General features: G+C 42.8%; 1 protein-coding gene across 2 annotated transcripts in view; it reads right to left on the reverse strand.

The window, feature by feature from the left end:
- FTO (FTO alpha-ketoglutarate dependent dioxygenase) overlaps positions 1 to 22435 on the reverse strand; it is a 358438-nt gene that overhangs the window by 12953 nt on the left and 323050 nt on the right. Inside the window, exon 10 of one of the 2 annotated variants that reach the window (XM_056526319.1) lies at positions 20637 to 20713. The exons of the other annotated variant lie outside the window; for it this stretch is intronic. Within the exon in view, the coding sequence (XP_056382294.1) occupies positions 20674 to 20713 (40 nt within the window). The 3' untranslated portion in view covers positions 20637 to 20673. Of the gene's footprint in view, positions 1 to 20636; positions 20714 to 22435 lie in introns of those variants that run through there. 2 annotated transcript variants of the gene reach the window in all.

The following is a 22435-nucleotide window of genomic DNA, read 5'->3' on the forward strand; positions in this document are numbered from 1 at the left end:
GGGCATACTGGGAGTTGTAGTTTTGCAACATCTGGAAGGGCACAGATTGGGAACCACTGTATAAGTGGTCTGCAAACTGTAGTCCTCCAGGTGTTGCAAAACTACAACTCCAAGCATGCTGGTAGTTGTAGTTCGGCAACATCTGGCTCTAAAGATGTTGCCGAACTACTGCTTCCAGCATGCCTGAGAATGTTTGGGAGTTGTGGTTTTGCAACAACTGGAGGCACACTGGTTGGGAAACATTGTCTGTTTCCCAACCCGTGTGCCTCCAGCTGTTGCAAAACTATAACTACCAGCATGCACTGATAGACTGTGTATTCTGGGAGTTGTAGTTTTGCAACAGCTGGAGGTTCCACCCCTGTGAATGTACAGGGTACATTCACATGGGCAGGGGGCTTACAGTGAGTATCACGCTGCAAGTTTGCGATGCAGCAAATTTTGCGCGGCAGCTCAAACTCGCAGCAGGAAACTGGCTGTAACCCCCCGCCCATGTGACTGTACCCTAAAAACACTACACTACACTACACTAACACAAAATAAAATAAAAAGTAAAGAACACTACATATACACATACCCCTACACAGCCCCCCTCCCCAATAAAAATGAAAAACGTCTGGTACGCCACTGTTTCCAAAATGGAGCCTCCAGCTGTTGCAAAACAACAACTCCCAGTATTGCTGGACAGCCGTTGACTGTCCAGGCATGCTGGGAGTTTTGCAACAGCTAGAGGCACCCTGTTTGGGACTCACTGGTGTAGAATACCCCTATGTCCACCCCTATGCAAATACCTAATTCAGGCCTCAAATGCACATGGCGATCTCACTTTGGAGCCCTGTCGTATTTCAAGGCAACAGTTTAGGGTCACATATGGGGTATCGCCGTACTCGGGAGAAATTGCCTAACAAATTTTGGGGGCTTTTTCTCCTTTCACCCCTTATAAAAATGTGAAGTTGGGGTCTACACCAGCATGTTAGTGTAAAAAAATTAATTGTTTACACTAACACGCTGGTGTTGCCCTATACTTTTCATTTTGACAAGAGGTAAAAGGGAAAAAAAGCCCCCCAAAATTTGTAATGCAATTTCTCCCGACTACATATGTGGGCGCAAAGTGCTCTGGGGGCGCACAACAAGGCCCAGAAGGGAGAGTGCGCCATGTACATTTGAGGTGATTTGCACAGGGGTGGCTGATTGTTACAGCGGTTTTGACAAACGCAAAAAAAAAAAAAAAACCACATGTGATCCCATTTCGGAAACTACATCCCTCACGGAATGTAATGAGGGGTGCAGTGAGAATTTACACCCCACTGGTGTCTGACAGATCTTTGGAACAGTGGGCTGTGCAAATTAAAAATTTCGTACAGCCCACTGTTCCAAAGATCTGACAGACACCAGTGGGGGTAAATGCTCACTGTACCCCTTGTTACGTTCCTCAAGGGGTCTAGTTTCCAAAATGGTATGCCATGTGTTTTTTTTTGCTGTTCTGGCCCCATAGGGGCTTCCTAAATGCAACATGCCCCCCCGAGCAAAATTTGCTCTCAAAAAGCCAAATATGACTCCTTCTCTTCTGAGCATTGTAGTTCGCCCGTAGTGCACTTCAGGTCAACTTATGGGGTACCTCCATACTCAGAAGAGATGGGGTTTCAAATTTTGGGGGGTATTTTTTGCTATTAACCCTTGCAAAAATGTGAAATTTGGGGGGAAACACCCATTTTACTGAATTTTTTTCTTCTTTTTTACGTATGCAAAAGTCGTGAAACCCCTGTGGGGTATTAAGGCTCACTTTATTCCTTGTTACATTCCTCAAGGGGTCTAGTTTCCAAAATGGTATGCCATGTGGTTTTTTTTTTGCTCTCCTGGCACCATAGGGGCTTCCTAAATGTGACATGCCCCCGAGCAAAATTTGCTCTCAAAAAGCCAAATATGACTCTTTCTCTTCTGAGCATTGTAGTTCACCCATAGTGCACTACAGGCCAACTTATGGGGTACCTTCATACTCAGAAGAGATGGGGTTACAAATTTTGGGGGGTATTTTCTGCTATTAACCCTTGCAAAAATGTGAAATTTGGGGGGAAACACACATTTTTGTGAAATTTTATTTTATTTTTTTACATATGCAAAAGTCGTGAAACACGTGGGGTATTAAGGCTCACTTAATTCCTTGTTACGTTCTTCAAGGGGTCTTGTTTCCAAAATGGTATGGCATGTGTTTTTTTTTTTTTTTTTTGCTGTTCTGGCACCATAGGGGCTTCCTAAATGCAACATGCCCCCCAAAAACCATTTCAGAAAAACATACTCTCCAAAATCCCCTTGTCGCTCCTTCGGTTCTGAGCCCTCTACTGCCCCCGCCGAACACTTTACATAGACATATGAGGTATCTGCTTACTCGAGAGAAATTGGGCTACAAATATAAGTATACATTTTCTCCTTTTACCCCTCGTAAAAATTCAAAAATTGGGTCTACAAGAACATGCGAGTGTAAAAAATTAAGATTGTGAATTTTCTCCTTCACTTTCCTGCTATTCCTGTGAAACACCTAAAGGGTTAAAAGGCTGACCGAATATCATTTTGAATACTTTGGGGAGTGCAGTTTTTATAATGGGGTAATTTATAGGGTATTTCTAAGATGAAGACCCTTCAAATCCACTTCAAACCTGAACTGGTCCCTGAAAAATAGTGAGTTTGGAAATTTTGTGAAAAATTGGAAAATTGCTGCTGAACTTTGAAGCCCTCTGGTGTCTTCCAAAAGTAAAAACTTGTCAATTTTATGATGCAAACATAAAGTAGACATATTGTATATGTGAATAAAAAAAATAAAAATATTTTGAATATCCATTTTCCTTACAAGCAGAGAGCTTCAAAGTTAGAAAAATGCAAAATTTTCAATTTTTTCATAAAATTTTCAAATTTTTCACCAAGAAAGGATGCAAGTTACAAATTTTTTTTACCACTATGTTAAAGTAGAATATGTCACGAAAAAAAATTCTCGGAATCAGAATGATAACTAAAAGCATTCCAGAGTTATTAATGTTTAAAGTGACAGTGGTCAGATGTTCAAAAAATGGCCGGGTCCTAAGGTGTAAAATGGCTGGGTCCTTAAGAGGTTAAGTATGTGTGCTGGGACAGTAAAAGATATAGCAGCAAACAGGAATACAGCCTTGCCTACCTCCTGCAGCTCCAAAGAGTTATAATATTGGCTAGTAATACCTTGCTATTACCAGAATCCTTATAGTTTTCATTCTGTTAACATGCTCGGATACATTTGTCAAGACCTCGGCTAGCTGTTTGTGGGTGGAAACAACCAGAGAACATGCAAATGAAAAAGAAGAAAAGTATATTGGAAAGTATTAGAAGGATGGTCTGGTGAAAACATTCCCTTTTCCAAAAATAAGTTGCATTTACTTTAACCCCTTCCCGCAGAATGTCATATATAAACGCCGGGTTGTGCAGTGTGTTCGCGCATCCCGGCGTTTATATATGCCATTCAGTTAACCCGGCGATGCGCAGCATCGCACGGGTTAACTGGCAGAAGTTCCGCTGTTTCCAGCAGGGGACAACTTCTGCTTCACCCCCAGGACCATCCATTGATGGTCCTGGTCAGCGATCACTGTGATTGGTCCCTGTGGACCAATCACAGTGATCTGGGGTGAAAGTTCAGATCCCCCGCACTGCCCGCCCCTGGAAGTCGGGCAGAACGGGGGACGATGGCTGCAGGGGCTCGCAGGGACCTGCGGCATAGGGGGGGAACACCAGGGGACCGGCGGCCTTACCTGGCGGGGCCGAGGAGCAGCGGCAGGACCGGCCACGTGGACAAGCAGCGACGGGACCGGCAGGTAAGTATATGGTCCTCAGAGGCAGCAGTGAAGATCTTCACTGCTGCTTCTAGGAGTCTGAAAACTACAACTCCCAGCATGCCTAGACAGCCTTGGGCTGTCTGGGCATGCTGGGAGTTGTAGTTTTGCAACATCTGGAGGGCCCCAGTTTGGAGACCATTGTATAATGGTCTCCAATCTGTGCTCTTCCAGCTGTTGCAAAACTACAACTCCCAGCATGCACTGACTGTCCAGGCATGCTGGGAGTTTTAGTTCAGCAACATCTGGCCCTTCAGATGTTGCCGAACTACAACTCCCAGCATGCCCTTCAGCTGTCTGGGCATGCTGGGAGTTGTAGTTTTGCAACAACTGGAGACACACTGGTTGGGAAACATTGTTTCTAACTCAGTGTTTCCTAACCTGTGTGCCTCCAGCTGTTGCAAAACTATAACTCCCAGCATGCACTAACAGACCATGCATGCTGGGAGTTGTAGTTTTGCAACATCTGGAGGGCCCCAGTTTGGAGACCATTGTATAATGGTCTCCAATCTGTACTCTTCCAGCTGTTGCAAAACTACAACTCCCAGTATGCACTGACTGTCCAGGCATACTGGGAGTTTTAGTTCAGCAACATTTGGCCCTTCAGATGTTGCCGAACTACAACTCCCAGCATGCCCTTCAGCTGTCTGGGCATGCTGGGAGTTGTAGTTTTGCAACAACTGGAGACACACTGGTTGGGAAACATTGTCTGTTTCTAACTCAGTGTTTCCTAACCTGTGTGCCTCCAGCTGTTGCTAAACTATAACTCCCAGCATGCACTAACAGACCATGCATGCTGGGAGTTGTGGTTTTGCAACAGCTGGTGCACCCCCCCCCCCGTGAATGTACAGGATACATTCACATGGGCGAGGCTTTTACAGTGGGTTTCTCGCATCTTGAGATGCAGCAAATTTTGCGCTGGGAAACTCGCTGTAATCCCCCGCCCATGTGACTGTACCCTAAAAACACTAAACTACACTAACACAAAATAAAATAAAAAGTTAAAAACACTACATATACATATACCCCTACACAGCCCCCCTCCCCCAATAAGAACGTCCGGTACACCACTGTTTCCAAAGCAGAACCTCCAGCTGTTGAAAAACAACAACTCCCAGTATTGCCGGACAGCCGTTGACTGTCCACGCATGCTGGGAGTTTTGCAACAGCTGGAGGCACCCTGTTTGGGAATCACTGGCGTAGAATACCCCTATGTCCACCCCTATGCAAATCCCTAATTTAGGCCTCAAATGCACATGGTGCTCTCTCACTTTGGAGCCCTGTCGTATTTCAGGGCAACAGTTTAGGGCCACATATGGGGTATCGCTGTACTCGGGAGAAATTGCGTTACAAGGTTTGGGGGGCTTTTTCTTCTTTAACCCTTCATGAAAAGGAAAAGTTGGGGTCTACACCAGAATGTTAGTGTAAAAAAATTTAATTTTTTACACTAACATGCTGATGTTGCCCTATACTTTACATTTTCACAAGAGGTATAAGGGAAAAAAGCCCCCCAAAATTTGTAACGCAATTTCTCCCGACTACAGAGATACCCCATATGTGAGCGCAAAGTGCTCTGGGGGCGCACAACAAGGCCCAGAAGGGAGAGCGCACCATGTACATTTGAGGTGATTTGCACAGTGGTGGCTGATTGTTACAGCGGTTTTGACAAACGCAAAAAAAAAAAAACCCCACATGTGACCCCATTTCGGAAACGACACCCCTCACGGAATGTAATGAGGGGTGCAGTGAGAATTTACCCCCCACAGGTGTCTGACGGATCTTTGGAACAGTGGTCCGTGAAAATGAAAACTTGTACAGCCCACTGTTCCAAAGATCTGTCAGACACCAGTGGGGGGCAAATGCTCACTGTACCCCTTGTTACGTTCCTCAAGGGGTCTATTTTCCAAAATGGTATGCCATGTGTTTTTTTTTTTTGCTGTTCTGGCACCATAGGGGCTTCCTAAATGCGACATGCCCCCCGAGCAAAATTTGCTCTCAAAAAGCCAAATATGACTCCTTCTCTTCTGAGCATTGTAGTTCGCCCATAGTGCACTTCAGGTCAACTTATGGGGTACCTCCATACTCAGAAGAGAAGGGGTTATAAATATTGGGGGGTATTTCCTGCTATTAACCCTTGGAAAAATGTGAAATTTGGGGGGAAACACACATTTTAGTGAAAAAAAATATTTATTTTTTACATATGCAAAAGTCGTGAAACACCTGTGGGGTATTAAGGCTCACTTTATTCCTTGTTATGTTCCTCAAGGGGTCTAGTTTCCAAAATGGTATGCCATGTGAGGGTTTTTTGCTGTTCTGGCACCATAGGGGCTTCCTAAATGCAACATGCCCCCCAAAAACCATTTCAGAAAAACGTACTCTCCAAAATCCCCTTGTCGCTCTTTCCCTTCTGAGCCCTCTACTGCGCCCGCCGAACACTTTACATAGACATATGAGGTATGTGCTTACTCGAGAGAAATCGGGCTACAAATATAAGTATAAATGTTCTCCTTTTACCTCTTGTAAAAATTCAAAAATTGGGTCTACAAGAACATGCGAGTGTAAAAAATGAAGATTGTGAATTTTCTCCTTCACTTTGCTTCTATTCCTGTGAAACACCTAAAGGGTTAAAATGCTGACTGAATGTCATTTTGAATACTTTGGGAGGTGCAGTTTTTATAATGGGGTCTTTTGTGAGGTATTTCTAATATGAAGACCCTTCAAATCCACTTCAAACCTGAACTGGTCCCTGAAAAATAGTGAGTTTGAAAATGTTGTGAAAAATTGGAAAATTGCTGCTGAACTTTGAAGCCCTCTGGCGTCTTCCAAAAGTAAAAACTCGTCACTTTTATGATGCAAACATAAAGTGGACATATTGTATATGTGAATAAAAAATTTTTTTATTTGTAATATACATTTTCCTTACAAGCAGAGAGCTTCAAAGTTAGAAAAATGCAAAATTTTCAAATTTTTCATCAAATTTTAGGATTTTTCACCAAGAAAGGATGCAAGTTACCATAACATTTTACCACTATGTTAAGGTAGAATATGTCACGAAAAAACAATCTCGGAATCAGAATGATAACTAAAAGCATTCCAGAGTTATTAATGTTTAAAGTGACAGTGGTCAGATGTGCAAAAAACGCTCTGGTCCTTAAGGCCAAAATGGGCTTGGTCCTGAAGGGGTTAAAGGGGTATTCCAGGCAAAACCTTTTTTTATATATATATCAACTGGCTCCGGAAAGTTAAACAGATTTTTAAATCACTTCTATTAAATAATCTTAATCCTTCCAATAGTTATTAGCTTCTGAAGTTTTCTGTCTAACTGCTCAATGATGATGTCACGTCCCGGGAGCTGTGCATGATGGGAGAATATACCCATAGGAACTTCACAGCTCCCGGGACGTGAGTCATCAGAGAGCAGTTAGACAGAAAACAACAACTTCAGAAGCTAATAACTATTGGAAGGATTAAGATTTTTTAATAGAAGTAATTTACAAATCTGTTTAACTTTCCGGAGCCAGTTGATATATAAAAAAAAGTTTTGGCCTGGAATACCCCTTTAACGGTGCATCAAATCCATATAGAACCTGATGACAGGTCTCTGGAAAAGAACACCCATATTGCTCTGATACTATTTAGACCATAAATGCTTTTTGCCATTAACAGCTACACCATAAACTAGATAAGTATTGTGAAAATATTAGCATATGATGCCCCCAAATCTACGAAACACATATTAATAACAAAATATAGTACAACTTCATAGACAGTATGGAACGTCATCCACATCCACAGGCCCCTGGTCATTTTATTAGGGGGAAAAAATCTACTTTAGCTAAAGTGAGTGTTAATTATAAGCCTGCAAGGGAGTCAATAAAAGGTTAATGTGAAGTCAGAGGATAAATTATTCCCCAGCATTGCCTCACTCCTCATTCTAAATGACCAACATTATACCTCCTGCTTTAATCAATAGATTTTACTGTAATGCTCCGAGCATTGATCTGGAAAATGCCAAGTATTCTGATGACGTTTCTCAGTGCCATAGAAGAGACTGTATAACTCATCCCAAGCTTTTTCCTTTTTTTCTAATAGTAATACTCATGACAGAAAAGGTTAAATATACATTTTTGCTGTAGCATTTTGTGATCATAATACATAGGAATCTGTAAACACTAATTCTGGGAAATAACTATTTCAGGGGAAAGGGCAACCTCTAAAGAGCACTTCCCATAGACTGCAGTCACAGATACAGCAATGTGTATCAATGATATACACGTCTTATCTAGTTTTATTTCAACTGTACAATGGTATTTCTGGCTTTACCCATTAACTGAAAGCTTACAGATTAAAACAATGGTAGGGAAACATTTACATCCAGAGGTAGAATAGTAATATCTAGTCTGGAAAATCCTCTGTGAGCTAAATGCATGAGCAGCACAGACATCTCGATATACTAGTGTAACTAAAAATCTTCACACCATTTAGCTAAGATTTAAATGTAGACTGGATACAATGGTAACGTTCAGCTGTAAGGGGTATTGATCTTACATTGGATGTTGCTGTGTGTAGTACCTTCAGTTAAAGGGGTACTACCCTGCTCTTATTATTTTGCTTTAATGTGTGTGTGTATTGTAGCTGTCTTACCATTACTTTTGTCACCTTTTTTTCCTTTTTGTGCTTTTTTTTTTACCTCAGTTGACTCAGCGTTTGTCTTTTGGTTTCCTTTTTTCTTTTTCTTTTGTGACCTCCCTTTTTTCATCTTTGGCCTTTCCTACTCCCTTTTGGTGTCCACCCCTGGCTTGCCCTCCTTCATTACTTAGTCCGCCATCTGTTTTTTTTTTCCATCCCTGTTGCTGTCTTGTTCTTTTTGGCTCGTAACACGTGATCCTCCTTTAGCCACCATGGAACAGCTTCATGCACTTGCGCATGTGCTGCGCACGATGCGTAATTGGTGCAGCACAAAATTAACATTACAGCCTGGCAGCATCATTTGATTGCGGAAACGAGGCTGAAAAGTCACATGACTTTTGCAAAACCTCACAGAGTTTTCCAAAACAAGGCTTGCTAAAGTCACATGATATTACGGAATGTTCATTGGTTGAGCGAAAACGAGGCTGTAAAGTCATGTGATCATGTCCGCGGGCAGAGAAGGAGGATCACAGAACAAAAGTATGAATAATAAACAGATGGGTGGCGGGAGGCGGAACAGAGAAGACAGGCTCAAATCACGGAACCCATCCCCATGATGACGAAACGATCACTGAAACTCTGCATGTGATCATGTCCGCGGGCAGAGAAGGAGGATCACAGAACAAAAGTATGAATAATAAACAGATGGGTGGCGGCAGGCGGAACAGAGAAGGCAGGCTCAAATCACGCAACCCATCCCCATGATGACGAAACGATCACTGAGACACTGCATGTGATCATGTCCACGGGCAGAGAAGGAGGATCACAGAATGAAAGTATGAATAATAAACAGATGGGCGGTGGGAGGCGGAAGAGAGAAGGCAGGCTCAAATTACGGATCCCATCCCCATGATGACAAACGATCCAAACTCCACATGGTACAAAAAAAAAAAAAGGGGTCGGCAAGAGCAGGAAATAGCTGAATCTACCAGACTTCCTCCAAACAACAAAGGTCAGACAAAACAAACTATACACACATTTATAAAAAAAAACAAAAAACTATAATATAGCTCAATAGGAGCACGGAACACAAACTGTCTTGCCATGGTAGTACCCCTTTAAGGCCTCCTGTGGTATAAAATCATACAATATTACAAGGCTTTTCAGTGTCTAATAAGTGCTATACTGTATGGTGCCCAAGTCAAAGTACCATATGGTGCACAACAGTAACTTAAATAAGAAGGATCGTGGCAACGACATTTAGTGAAAAAAAAGATATACGTCTAAGTAGTAGTAAAGTAATACCACATTGTACTATATAAATAATATAGACATAATAGAATTTAAATAAAACTGTTATATACTTAAATGAGCTTTCAAGGATTAGAAAAATATGGCTGATTTCTTCCAGAAATGGTGGGACACATGTTAATGAGTTTTGTCTGGTATTGAAGTTCAGGTCCTTGGAAGAGGACAGTTGTGGCACTGTCTCTGGATGGAAGTAGCCATATTGCAATTCATGACTAGACTGGGGTGCAGAGTGCAAGGGAATTCTGGCAGGAGGATACCCAGTTTACAGCCCCCAGATCCGTTACCAGTCAGAGGACAAAGGCAAGTTCAGAAACAGAGTCAAGGGAAAAAAAAAAAAAAATCATTTTGGTAATCAATTGTGTTGAGTAAACTTACAGTTAATTGGATCGTAGCGAACCTTGCAGCTCAGCTGTTGATAACTTTGGTCTGCATAAATTAATTCAGCTTTCCAAAGGCTCCAGTTGCCTGGAAAAAGTGGATACAGACCTAGGAGACCTAAGACTGTCATCCCGGACTTTTCCAGGCAACCAGAGCCCTTGGAAAGCTGAACTAATTTACGCAGACTAAAGTAATCAACAGCAGAGCTGTGAAGTTCGCTACGAGCCAATTTACTGTAAGTTCACTCAACTCTATTAATGAACAATGTTGGAGACTGTGTCACAAGGCAAAAGTTATAACTAAATGGCTCGGTGAACAAAACATTGAAGTTTTAAGTTCCTGGCCAGGAAACGCCACATATCTCAACCCCATTGAGAACTTGTGGTCAATCCTAAAAAAAGTGGGTGGACAAACAAAAACATAGAAACTGTGATAGACTCCATGCACTGATTAAGCCAGAATTTGGCTCGGAAGCAGAAATCCAGCATGCCACAACAAACTGCAGAAGTCTTGAAAAATATTGTAAATCTTGAGCCTTTGCATGAACTTGTATTCAGCAATAAAACCTTATGATTATCTGCTTATGGTTGTACTTAGAGGAGTAGTCCAGTGGTGACTCAGTGGTGAGCAACTTATCCCCTATCCTAAGGATAGGGGATAAGTTTGAGATCGCGGGGGGTCCGACCGCTGGGGACCCCTGCGATCTCCTGTACGGAGCCCCGACAGCCGGCGGGAAGGGGGCGTGTCGACCTCCACACGAGGCGGCGGCCGACACGCCCCTTCAATACAACTCTATGGCAGAGCCGAAGCGCTGCCTTCGGCAATCTCCGGCTCTGCCATTGAGATGTATTGAGGGGGCGTGTCGGCCGCCGCTTCGTGCGGGGGTCGACACCCGCTATCTGGGCCGAGAGCCGGGGCCCCGTACAGAGAGATCGCAGGGGGCCCCAGTGGTCTGACCCCCCGCAATCTCAAACTTATCCCCTATCCTTAGGATAGGGGATAAGTTTTTCACCACTGGACTACCCCTTTAAGTATACCAAACAAATATCCGATCAAAAGCTCTGGAGCAGAAAACTTTGTGAAAACCAAAATTTGTGTCAAAATGACTGAATAATACAGTATTTTTTAGAAGTGCCAATAATCTTTCTAAATAACATTTTTAGGTAAAATGATCTAACTTCCTCTCTATATATCTTACTGCAAGTCATAAGAAGTGAACCCTTCGGTGCCCTTTTTCTGATTAGCTCTATGCAGCTGACCATTGACCATGGTCAGAAGGTAGTCACCTGAAACCTGGACACCTGAGCTAAGTGAAGAAATGTGTTATTGCAGAGTGTCAATCCTATAAAACGGTCCTCCCATAGTGATTTGGGTTCAAAAGCAGCATATAAGGTTCCTCTGGTGTCCACCGCACAAGGCTATGTCTTACAATAGGATATATAGTTTCAAAGCAGACTAAAGTACCTTTGGTAGTAGGCTAGATACAAAGCTTTCTTTATTTTCACAGCTGAACAATACAAATAAACGTTTCTTCGGAGCACGTTGTTTCATTTGTTCGGCTGAATTGGCTTGCACTTTCATCTGGTCTACAAGCAGAAACCCTTAGTAAAATGTTAAACATCAAATACTTCCATGTTCAGAAACAAGTCACAGGGTTGTCCATCTTAGACAATACTTTCCATGTGTCCAATTACAGTACCTTAAAGGGGTTGTCTATCCAGAGACAACTCATTTCTAATTGTGGCCCCTGGGATCTCAATCCTGGCATCCCCAACAAACAGCTGATTTTGCTGGAGGTCCTTTTACATGGTGGCAATTTAGAAGATAGCCATCTATGTAACACAAGGATGTCTTAAGTCAGCCAGACTGAGAACTGCTTGTACATACTGTAGTCTCTCTCTTCTGGCTCATTCAAGGGGTCTTGAGCATGGGACCCTATTTATGATGTCTAGAAGTCTTAATAAACCATATGGGTTAGGCTTGTTTTTATAAGACAACTTATTAAGTTCAAAATAAGTAAGATTATTACAAAGTGAATAAGGCTAACAAAGATACAGGGGCATCAAGTGTATATGGTTTTTGGCTGTGTCCCATCATTTACAAACACTTTTGTCATGTCTCGGTTATTTTAACAATTAGTGGGGGTCTGAAAACCCAGACCCCAACTGATCAACACTTAACATGTCTCTGGGACATACCTTTTTTTTTTTTTTTTTTTAAATGACAGAAGCACTAAGAATCTACTGAAGTAAACAGGCACCCATTTCAGTTGCAGGACTCAATTTATAATAATAAAAATACAATGCCTTAGATGTCTGAGCCTGTCCCACCTTTTATCAAATGAGCTTTAAATAAGAACAATTTTCATATTAACTGGCTCCAGAAAGTTAATCAGATTTGTAAATTACTTCTATTAAATTTTTTTTAATCCTTCTAGTACTTATCAGCTACTGTACACTTTAGAGGAACTTGAGTTGTTCTTTTCTGTCAGACCACAGTGCTCTCTGCTGACACCTCTGTCCATTTCAGGAACTGTCCAGAGCAGGAGAGGTTTGCTATAGGGAATTGTTCCTGCTGTGGACAGTTCCTGACACAGACAGAGGTGTCAGCAGAGAGCACTGTGGTCAGACAGAAAAGAACTTCTGAACTTCCTCTGGAGTATACTACAGGTGATAAGTACTGGAATGATTAAGATTTTGTAATAGAAGTCATTTACAAATCTGTTTAACTTTCTGGAGCCAATTGATATGACATTTTTTTTTTTCCACCGGAGTACCCTTTTAACATTGTGATTCTGCCATGACAACAACATTTTTCAATGCATTGTTCCCAGGCATGATGGCGGGTTTACTGATCTGTATCAAGCACCCCTCTAAGGTTCCTGTTTACCTAGCAATCAGTAGACTTCTATGCCCTGTGACTTCCAATTCAATACATTATAATTTGGGTCCCCTAGTGATCACCGGAAGAAGAAGCAACAGTAAAAGTAACTGCAGGCCGACTGGGTCCTATGGCAGGTACCATTGTAAGTAGTTCAATGTATTTAGTTGTGTTATACAGTTGTTGTGTTGTAACATTTACTTTTTATCAATGTATGCCGCAAATGAATCAAGAAAAAGCAACAATTCATTTAACTAAAAAAAAAAAAAAAATATATATATATATATATATATATATAGTGATGACTCGCTCTTGCAAATAGGTATGGTTGCAGTATAGAGGCAAGGAAACCGTACTTTTCAAATCAAAATTCTGTGTTTTATTCACACTTGGCAAACAGCAAACAGTCTTTAAATGTAGAACCAAAGAAAACGTAACAAAAGTCGACCTGTAATCCTTAGGTGTTTGTTCACACCTGAGCCCATGCCATGCGACATCAAGCAAGTCTTTTCCAGGCCTCCAGGCAGACTGTTCACCAGCTTCCAACCTTGGAGCAAACACAGGGAAGAACTCCACATAAAGCTCTCTCTGCCAGTGTGAGCTGCAACTAGCAAATCCCCCTCAGCTGGTGAAACAGGTTGCCTTTATGGCCAACAAAAAGCGGCCTGGATTGTGGGGAATGACCCCCACCCAGCACTTGGTCATTCCCAGTAAGAGCCGTCCCGGATTGGCCTTCCAGCCATACTACGGCCACAGTGTCAGACTGCATAACAGCACAGACACTGAATAAATACCGGTTCTTACTTCACCAAAGCCAGGAGCCTTGGTGACACATAACGCCCATCCACCACAATGCCTTTTACCTTCTCGCATACCCCCCCCCTTGTTCAAAACCGAGGGGGTGAACACTTGTGCAACAGTGGATTTCGTGATAGAGCATCGGCGTTGCCTAGCAAATGACCCGCTCTGTGTTCAACCTTGAACTTAAAATTCTGTAGCGGCAGAAACCAACTAGTGACCCTGGCATTTTTGTCCTTGGCCTGTCACGTCCACTTAAACGGGTAGTCCAGTGCTGAAAAACGTATCCCCTATCCTAAGGATAGGGTATAAGTTTCAAATTGGTGGGTTTGACCGCTGGAGCCCCCCGCAATCTCCTGTACAGGGTCCCGGCTTGCTGGCCAGATAGCAGGTGTCGACCACCACACGAAGCGGCGGCCGACATGCCCTCTGAATACATCGCTATGGCAGAGCCGGAGATTGTCGAAAGGCAGCGCTCCGGCTCTGCCATAGAGTTGTATTGAGGGGGCGTGTCAGCTGCCGCTTCGCGCGATGGTCAACACGCCCCCTTCCCGCGGGCTGCCGGGGCCCCATACAGGAGTTCGCGGGGGGTCACACTGCTGAAATAGGGGATATGTTTTTCAGTACTGGATATCTCCTTTAAGGGGGGAATGATCTGTTATGAGACAAAACTTCCTGCCCAACAGATAATAGTGGAGAGACTTAAGTGCCCACTTAATGGCCAGGCCCTATCTCTCCACTATACTATATCCTGGTCTCTGCCGGGATCAGTTTGCAGCTAAGAAAGACAATGGGATGCTCTTCCCAGTTGACTTCCTGGGAGAGTACAGCACCGAGACCTACCTCAGAGGCATCGGTCTGTACCGCAAATTCCCTTTTGAAGTAGGGTGTCACCAACACTGGAGATCCACATAGGGCAAACTTCAAAGTGGAAAACGCCTGCTCTGCCTGTTCGTTCCAACGGATCATGACGGACTTGCGTCCCTTCAGGAGGTCTGTTAAGTGCGCAGCCACATAGCAAAATGGGGGATAATTCTCATATAGTAACCCACCATTCCTAGGAACGACTTCACCTGTCGGGTAGTGACAGGTCGGGGCCAATTTCGGATGGCCTCTATTTTGTTTACCTGGGGTTTGACAACTCCACGTCAAATGACCCCAGGTATTTGGTCTCTTCCAATCCTATGACACATTTTTGGGGGCTAACAGTTAACCCAGCCTTCCTAAGGGAGTCTACCACTGCCTGTACTTTAGGAAGGTGACTCCCAGTCTGTACTGTGGATGATGATATCATCCAGATAAGCTGAAGCATACTGACAATGTGGCCGCAGTACAATATCCATTAGCCTTTGAAATGTAGCGGGAGCGCCATGTAAACCAAAGGGTAACACCTTGTACTGAAACAAACCTTCTGGTGTGACAAAGGCTGTTTTCTCTTTGGCAGACTCCTTCAAGGGTACCTGCCAGTACCCTTTGGTCAGGTCCAAAACAGAAAAATACAGAGCCTGTCCTAGCCTTTCAATAAGCTCGTCAACTCAGGGCATGGGATATGCATCAAACTTGAACACCTCATTAAGTTTGCTGAAATCGTTACAGAACTGCAATGTACCATCTGGCTTGGGTATTAAGACAATCAGACTGGCCCATTCACTCTTTGATTCCTCAATGACATCCAGTTTTTTTTTTACATCTGCTGTACTTCTTCCGAGATGGCTTGTCGCCGCGACTCAGGTACCCGGTATGGTTTCAACTGTATTTTTACCTACGGTTCAGTGACAACGTCATGGCGGATGACAGAAGTATGTCCAGGAAGGTCTAAGAACACATCGGTGTTCCTACTGACGAACTCCCTGGCCTCCTGAGCCTGTGCAGAGGAAAGGCTGTCAACAATTTTCACTGTGGCAACTGCTTCCCTCGCACCAGACTGAGGGAAAATAAATTCCACCCCTAACAAACCTGGCCCGGGGCTGTCCTCCACACCAGTCTCCCTATCTTCCACGGTTCAACAGGTTTACATGGTACACTTGCTTCCTTCCCCAGGGCTGGTGTACCCTGTACGTCACCTCCCCTACCTTTTCGATCACTTCGTAGGGACCCTGCCACCTAGCCAGAAATTTACTGTCAACCATTGGTACCAGAACCCGATCACCCGGGTTAAAATTCCGAACCCGTGCCTGGCGATTATAAATTCTGCTTTGAGCTCGCTGAGCTGCCTCCATATGTTCCCTAACTAAAGGCAACACTGTTTCCATCCGTGACATACTCAACTACACTTTTGTGTGGCGGGGGTTGTTGTTCCCATGCCTCTTTAGCTATGTCTAACAGACAGTGAGGATGTCTGCCGTATAGCAGTTCAAAGGGCGAGAACCCAGTAGAAGCCTGGGGCACTTCTCGCACTGCTAACATGAGATAGGGCAGCAAAAGATCCCAATTTTTTCCATCTCTAGCCACCACCAGCTTTAACATATTTTTTAATGTTTGGTTAAACCTTTCTACCAGGCTGTCCGTATGCAGGTGGTACATGGAGGTCCATAGCCGTTTTACCTGCAGAAACTGAGCTCTTTCATTACCTTTGACATAAAGCCCTGGTCAGTCAAAACCTCTTTAGGTAAGCCCACTCGGGAAAACACCTCCATTAGCTCCTTAGCTACAAGTTTGGCCGAGGTATGTCACAGAGGTAGCGCCTCAGGATACCGAGTCGCACCGTCCATGACTACCAGGATGTGTTGGTGCCCCCTAGCGGATTTTGGCAATGGGCCGACCAGGTCCATAGCGATCTGTTCAAATGGGACCTCGATAATCTGGAGAGGGACCAGGGGAGTACGGTAATGTGGCTGGGGGCTAGTGATTTGGCAGGTTGGGCAAGATTCACAATACCTTTCGACCTCTTTATACACACTGGGTCAGTAAAAGAGCTGCAAAAAGTAAGAAGTGAGTTCTTGAGTTATTAATCGATTAAGATTAATCTCTGAGGTAATGAACAGTCTGTGGAGTTCAGCCTTTAAACCACTGATTTCTTAATAGTCTTGCATTATACTTGAATAATAAAAAATCAAAGTAACATTCAGAACTAAATATGTACATAAGAGGCCAGTAAACTAAGAAACAAAGGGTTAAAAATGAAAGGTTAATGCTTAATGGGAATTGGCATGTATGGTACAATTTGATCATAGTCAGGACTGCATTACTGTTGTCCATGGGGAGCAGCCATGTACGCTCCTTGCACACTTACATGTCTGAGGCAGGAGGACATTTAACACATCAGGGACCCTGTCAGTTTATCAGATCAACTAATCAATACCATTGACAATAACTCTGTCTAAAAGCATTGTGATTGCCCCTGAGTAGACTGGGTAAAGAAAGCCACTTCACTATACATTACCTTTAACCGTGATACTACCAGAGACCCAAGAGGCCCAGAGATGGTACTTCCACCTAACTTGCTTCTTTCACAATAGAGGTCTGCTCTGGAAAAAGTGACCCCGGAATGTAGAGAGCTTTGGTTCAAGTCCCTTAGGTGCCTACTAGAGAGAATCAGGTCATTTCTCTTTGCCACCTTGACTTTACAGCATGTTACAGGCCTGGTATAAATCTCAGACAAGCGTTGAGCAGAACAAGACACAGTGGGATACAAATGGAGTCTTCGTGTAGCTAGCAGACACATGGAGATTTGAGAGTTACCTGCAGGGATCCTTTCCCCTCTGCCTGACACACACCTGGAGACCCCCAAAAGACGTCTACGACAAATTTCATCCTGCTGCATTTAACGCTCTAAAAAGCAACTTGATTGTGCTTCTTCCTTGTCAAGATAATTCCAATAGACAGGAGACTAGTCTGACCCAAACAAGGGGCTGCAAATACAGCCAAATACTATTAGGAGTATTCTCACTTGGAATAAAATCACAATTCTTAAAAAAAATCCTTAGTCTTATATTTTAACCCCCTCATCTCGAAGTTAACCCTTGTGTTCACTCATATTTCAGTAGCTACCATCTGCTACTCTGTGCAGCACTGTATTATGAATAGGGGATATTTGTATATCCATATTATGCACTAGATCGATAATACCACAATGAAATCATAGGTTGGAGGTAGAACACCCATGTCTGTGGGTGTTCTAATTTGGTTCCTATGTAACTATGGATAAATAGTAGGCCATAACAACATGATATGTAAAATTATCACACACAGAGCTTCAAATCAGCGGCCCAAATAAAGAACCAAATTCTAGCTACCCAGAGTTCTCACTAGGGTAAAAAAACAGTAGTCTGTAAGCCTCCTAAAGGGGATGGAGTTATTTTGGCCAGCTTGATCATTGTAAAGGAAATGATGCATGGCAGCGCTGCTAGATACTAAATTGAGCATGAGGCACCCTATACCCAGACTAAACAAATAAAAATGGCATACAATAGGGCACTGTCCAGAACTCACATTTGTTTTACTCACAGAAAAATTAAAATTTTTGTTTTTGCTAAGCGGGCTCCATTATGATTTTTCTAATTCTTAAAGCGGTACTCCAGGGAACAGAAATTTTTAAACACTTATCCCCTATCCACAGGAAAGGGAATAAGTGTCTAATCACAGGGGGTCCAACCGCTGGAACACTTCTTCGGAGTAGAGCAACCCTCACCTTCTGAGACTAACACAACACAAGTGACGGCCTGCTCAGCCAATCACGGGATGCAGTGATGTCCAGCCTCAGCCGGACATTGTCTGAGCAGGCCGTCACTTGCGTTTATCCAGGAAGGTGGGAACCAAAGTGCGCTGAAGATGAATAAGTAGCCATTCAAGAGAGAGCGGGGGGGTTCCAGTGGTCTGAATCCCCCCACACTCTGTAGATAGGGGATAAGTGTCTAAAAAGTTTACTTCCCTGAACTACCCCTTTAAACAATAACTTTTAATGGAAATATGAACAAGGAATTTGAGGTCTTCAATGTTTATGACTTGATATATACAGCTGTATTCCATATGGTTATAAATGTCGCCCACAGAGAACTGTTCTACAAAGAACTTTTTGGGCAGAATGACACATTCAAGTGAATGTGGCAACACTGCAATACTTTGGACGGCCACTACTAACAGTATGGCGATGCAACTGAAAAGGCTGCAGCTCTTATCCAAGCACCATGGCCCCTTTAAACAGCTCGAAGTCGACTGACGGCCTGAGGATTGGCCATCAATTTTTGAAGCCCATATAAACATTTACAGCCTGGATAGCCCTTAAATGGTAAATACCATTATGTACCTTACATTAGAAATCCTATATGCATTGCTTTCACTGCATGCGTCTCACATTAGTAACACTAATTTGAGGCCATATTGGGTTACTTACTACTAATTTGAGACACATTTAGTTACAAGCTTAGTAACCCCATGACAAATTCAAAGGGCTGGTAAAAGAGAAAAAGATCACAGTTTTCTCACTAACAAACAATAATAAATCTGGCTGTAAATGGTTCTAAAAAAGTTTGCAAAATGTTAACTAGAAGATTACTTTACTGCTGGTGTTTAGCTTAGACCTTCACCCAGGTAAGTTGACCTGACCTTTACTAACTGTAGTTGAGTTACCCTAATATATATACTGTTGTTAACCCATAGTGCCAAAACGTATATCATGAAGACCCCTTTTTTAGACAGTATATTGAAAACTATGTGGCCCACCAAAATAAGCCTAAAACTTCAAACTTAGTTTGCATGCTCCCAAATCCATAGGGCAGTGTTTCCCAACCAGGATATCTCCAGCTATTGCAAAACTACTATTTCCAGCATGCCGGACAGCCTTTGGCTGTCCGGGCATGCTGGGAAATGTAGTTTTGCAACAGCTGGAGGCACACTGGTTGGGAACTAGTGCCATAGGGCCTTGTGTCCTTTTGTCACCTGATTCGTTATATATCAGCATACTTTTTTTCATTGTATGGAATTGCATTGTAAACTACACTTTAGCAAAAGAGTTATATCCAGCTCACCCTTGGGATTGCGCTCGGACTGGACCAGAACTAGTCCACTTAGCACATAGAAAGAAGAGAATGCCCAGCACCAGACTCGTGCAAGGAACTCCCTTATTAGGTTGCCATGGGAAACGATAGGAACTCAAGTAATGTAACGCGTTTCGGCCCACAGGGCCTTAGTCGTATGACTAAGGCCATGTGGGCCAAAACGCATCATATTACTCGAGTTCCTGTCGTTTCCCAAGGCAACCTAATAAAGAAGTTCCTTGCACGAGTCTGGTGCTGGACATTCTCTTCTTTCTATAAACTACACTATAGCATGCAGAAGCATACAATATTCAAATGATCTATTATGGTAGCCATGAGCACCGCATTTCGCAGTATGTGTATACAGTGGAATACGTCAGAATCTTCCGTAGAAGGTTTAAATTGTTACGTCCTTCTGAGCCTATAATAAATTTGCAAACATGGCATGAAAATTTGAAAAATAAATAAAAAATGCTACGTGGACCCATTTGTTGATTCGAAAATGCCGATTTCTTCAAATCGAAGATGGTCGGGAATTTATTGCAAAATATAAACAAAAAACAAAGTAATAAATAACTGAATAAATGATCCTTTTGATGAAACGGTGCACTATATCCTGTGCTAAGACAGACGAGAGACAGAGTTCACATGACGTGAAGCGGAGAGGGACACAAATGTTGGGAAATAAAGCAATCCTCTCTCTGTGGGTTCGCACTTTAAATAAGCTCTTTCCAATTGTCAGCTCCGTTAATTGCTCAGTTGATCGGTGGCACAGTTGCAATAATCAAAAGCATGGCACGCTCCATTCCTTAGACAAAATGTAATAAGCAGTTGGTGTCGTGGGATTGATGCTGTCAAGAAGTTTGTTGTTTTCCCTGCGTGTCTTGTTTGTTGCTGGTAATTAGATAGACAAAGTAATTATTGTTCACATTCCTTTGCTCTATTTCTGTCTGCCTCTCTTGGCAATCCTTGGCGGTGTATTAACCCATGTACAGCATGATGCCGAACTGTAACAGTGAGCCAGTTATAATGAGGCAGAGGATTTAGTAACTTAGGCTTTCCATTTATATCATAAACTGGGTATAAAGAAAGACTTGGGTAATTTGGGAATGTACAGATGTGTCCTCTCTTCCCTTTCCTTTAAAGGGGTACTCAGGTGAAAAACGTATTTATTTATTTTTTTCTTTTAATCAACTGGTGCCAGAAAGTCAAACAGATTTGTAAATAACTTTTATAAAAAAATATTAATCCTTCCAGTACTTATTAGCTGCTGAATACTACAGAAGAAATTATTTATCTTTTTGGAACACTGAGCTCTCTGCTAACATCATGAGCACAGCGCTCTCTGCTGACATCTCTGTCCATTTTAAGAACTGTCCAGAGTAAGAGAACATCCCCATAGCAAACATATGCTGCTCTGGTCAGTTCCTAAAATGGACAGAGATGTCAGCAGAGAGCACTGTGCTCGTGATTCAGCAGAGAGCACTGCGTTCCAAAAAGAAAGAAGAATTTCCTCTGTAGTATTCAGCAGCTAATAAGTACTGGAAGGATTAAGATTTTTTAATAGAAGTAATGTACAAATCTGTTTAACTTTCTGGCACCAGTTGATAAAAAAAAATAAAGGTTTTCCATCGGAGTACCCCTTTAACGACGAAGGACGTATATTTACGTCCTCCGCCAGCTCCCGCGATATCGGGTCGGTCCCAGCGGCCATCAACGGCCAGGACCGCGGCTAATACAGGACATCACCAATCGTGGTGATGCCCTACATTAACCCTTTAGATGTGGCGATCAAAGCTGACCGCAGCGTCTGAAGTAAAAGTGAAACTATCCCGGCTGCTCAGTTGGGCTGTACAGGACAGTCGTGGTGAAATAGCGGCGTCCCCAACAGCTTACAGGACACAGGGAGGGCCCTTACCTGCCTTCTCAGTGTCCGATCAGCGAATGACTGCTCCGTGCCTGAGATCCAGGCAGGAGCAGTCAAGCGCCGATAACACTGATCACAGGCGTGTTAATACACGCCAGTGATCAGCATAGGAGATCAGTGTGTGCAGTGTTATAGGCCCCTATGGGACCTATAACACTGCAAAAAAAAGTTAAAAAAAAATGTGTTAATAAAGGTCATTTAACCCCTTCCCTAATAAAAGTTTGAAACACCCCCCTTTTCCCATAAAAAAATAAAACAGTGTAAATAAAAATAAAAATAAACATATGTGGTATCACAGCAATGTCCGAACTATAAAAATATATAATTAATTAAACCGCACGGTCAATGGCGTACACGTAAAAAAAAATTCCAAATGTCCAAAAAAACATATTTTTGGTCACTTTTTTTACCATAAAAAAATGAATAAAAAGTGATCAAAACTAAAATGGTACAGATAAAAACTTCAGATCACTGCGCAAAAAATGAGCCCTCATACCGCCCTGTATGTGGAAAAATAAAAAACGTTATAGGGGTCAAAAGAGGACATTTTTAAACGTACAAATTTTCCTGCATGTAGTTATGATTATTTCCAGAATTACGACAAAATGAAACCTATATAAGTAGGGTACCATTTTAACTGTATGGACCTACAGAACAATGATAAGGTGTCACTTTTACCGAAATATGCA

The sequence above is a fragment of the Hyla sarda genome, chromosome 6, assembly GCF_029499605.1.
Source record: "Hyla sarda isolate aHylSar1 chromosome 6, aHylSar1.hap1, whole genome shotgun sequence".
Taxonomy (NCBI): domain Eukaryota; kingdom Metazoa; phylum Chordata; class Amphibia; order Anura; family Hylidae; genus Hyla; species Hyla sarda.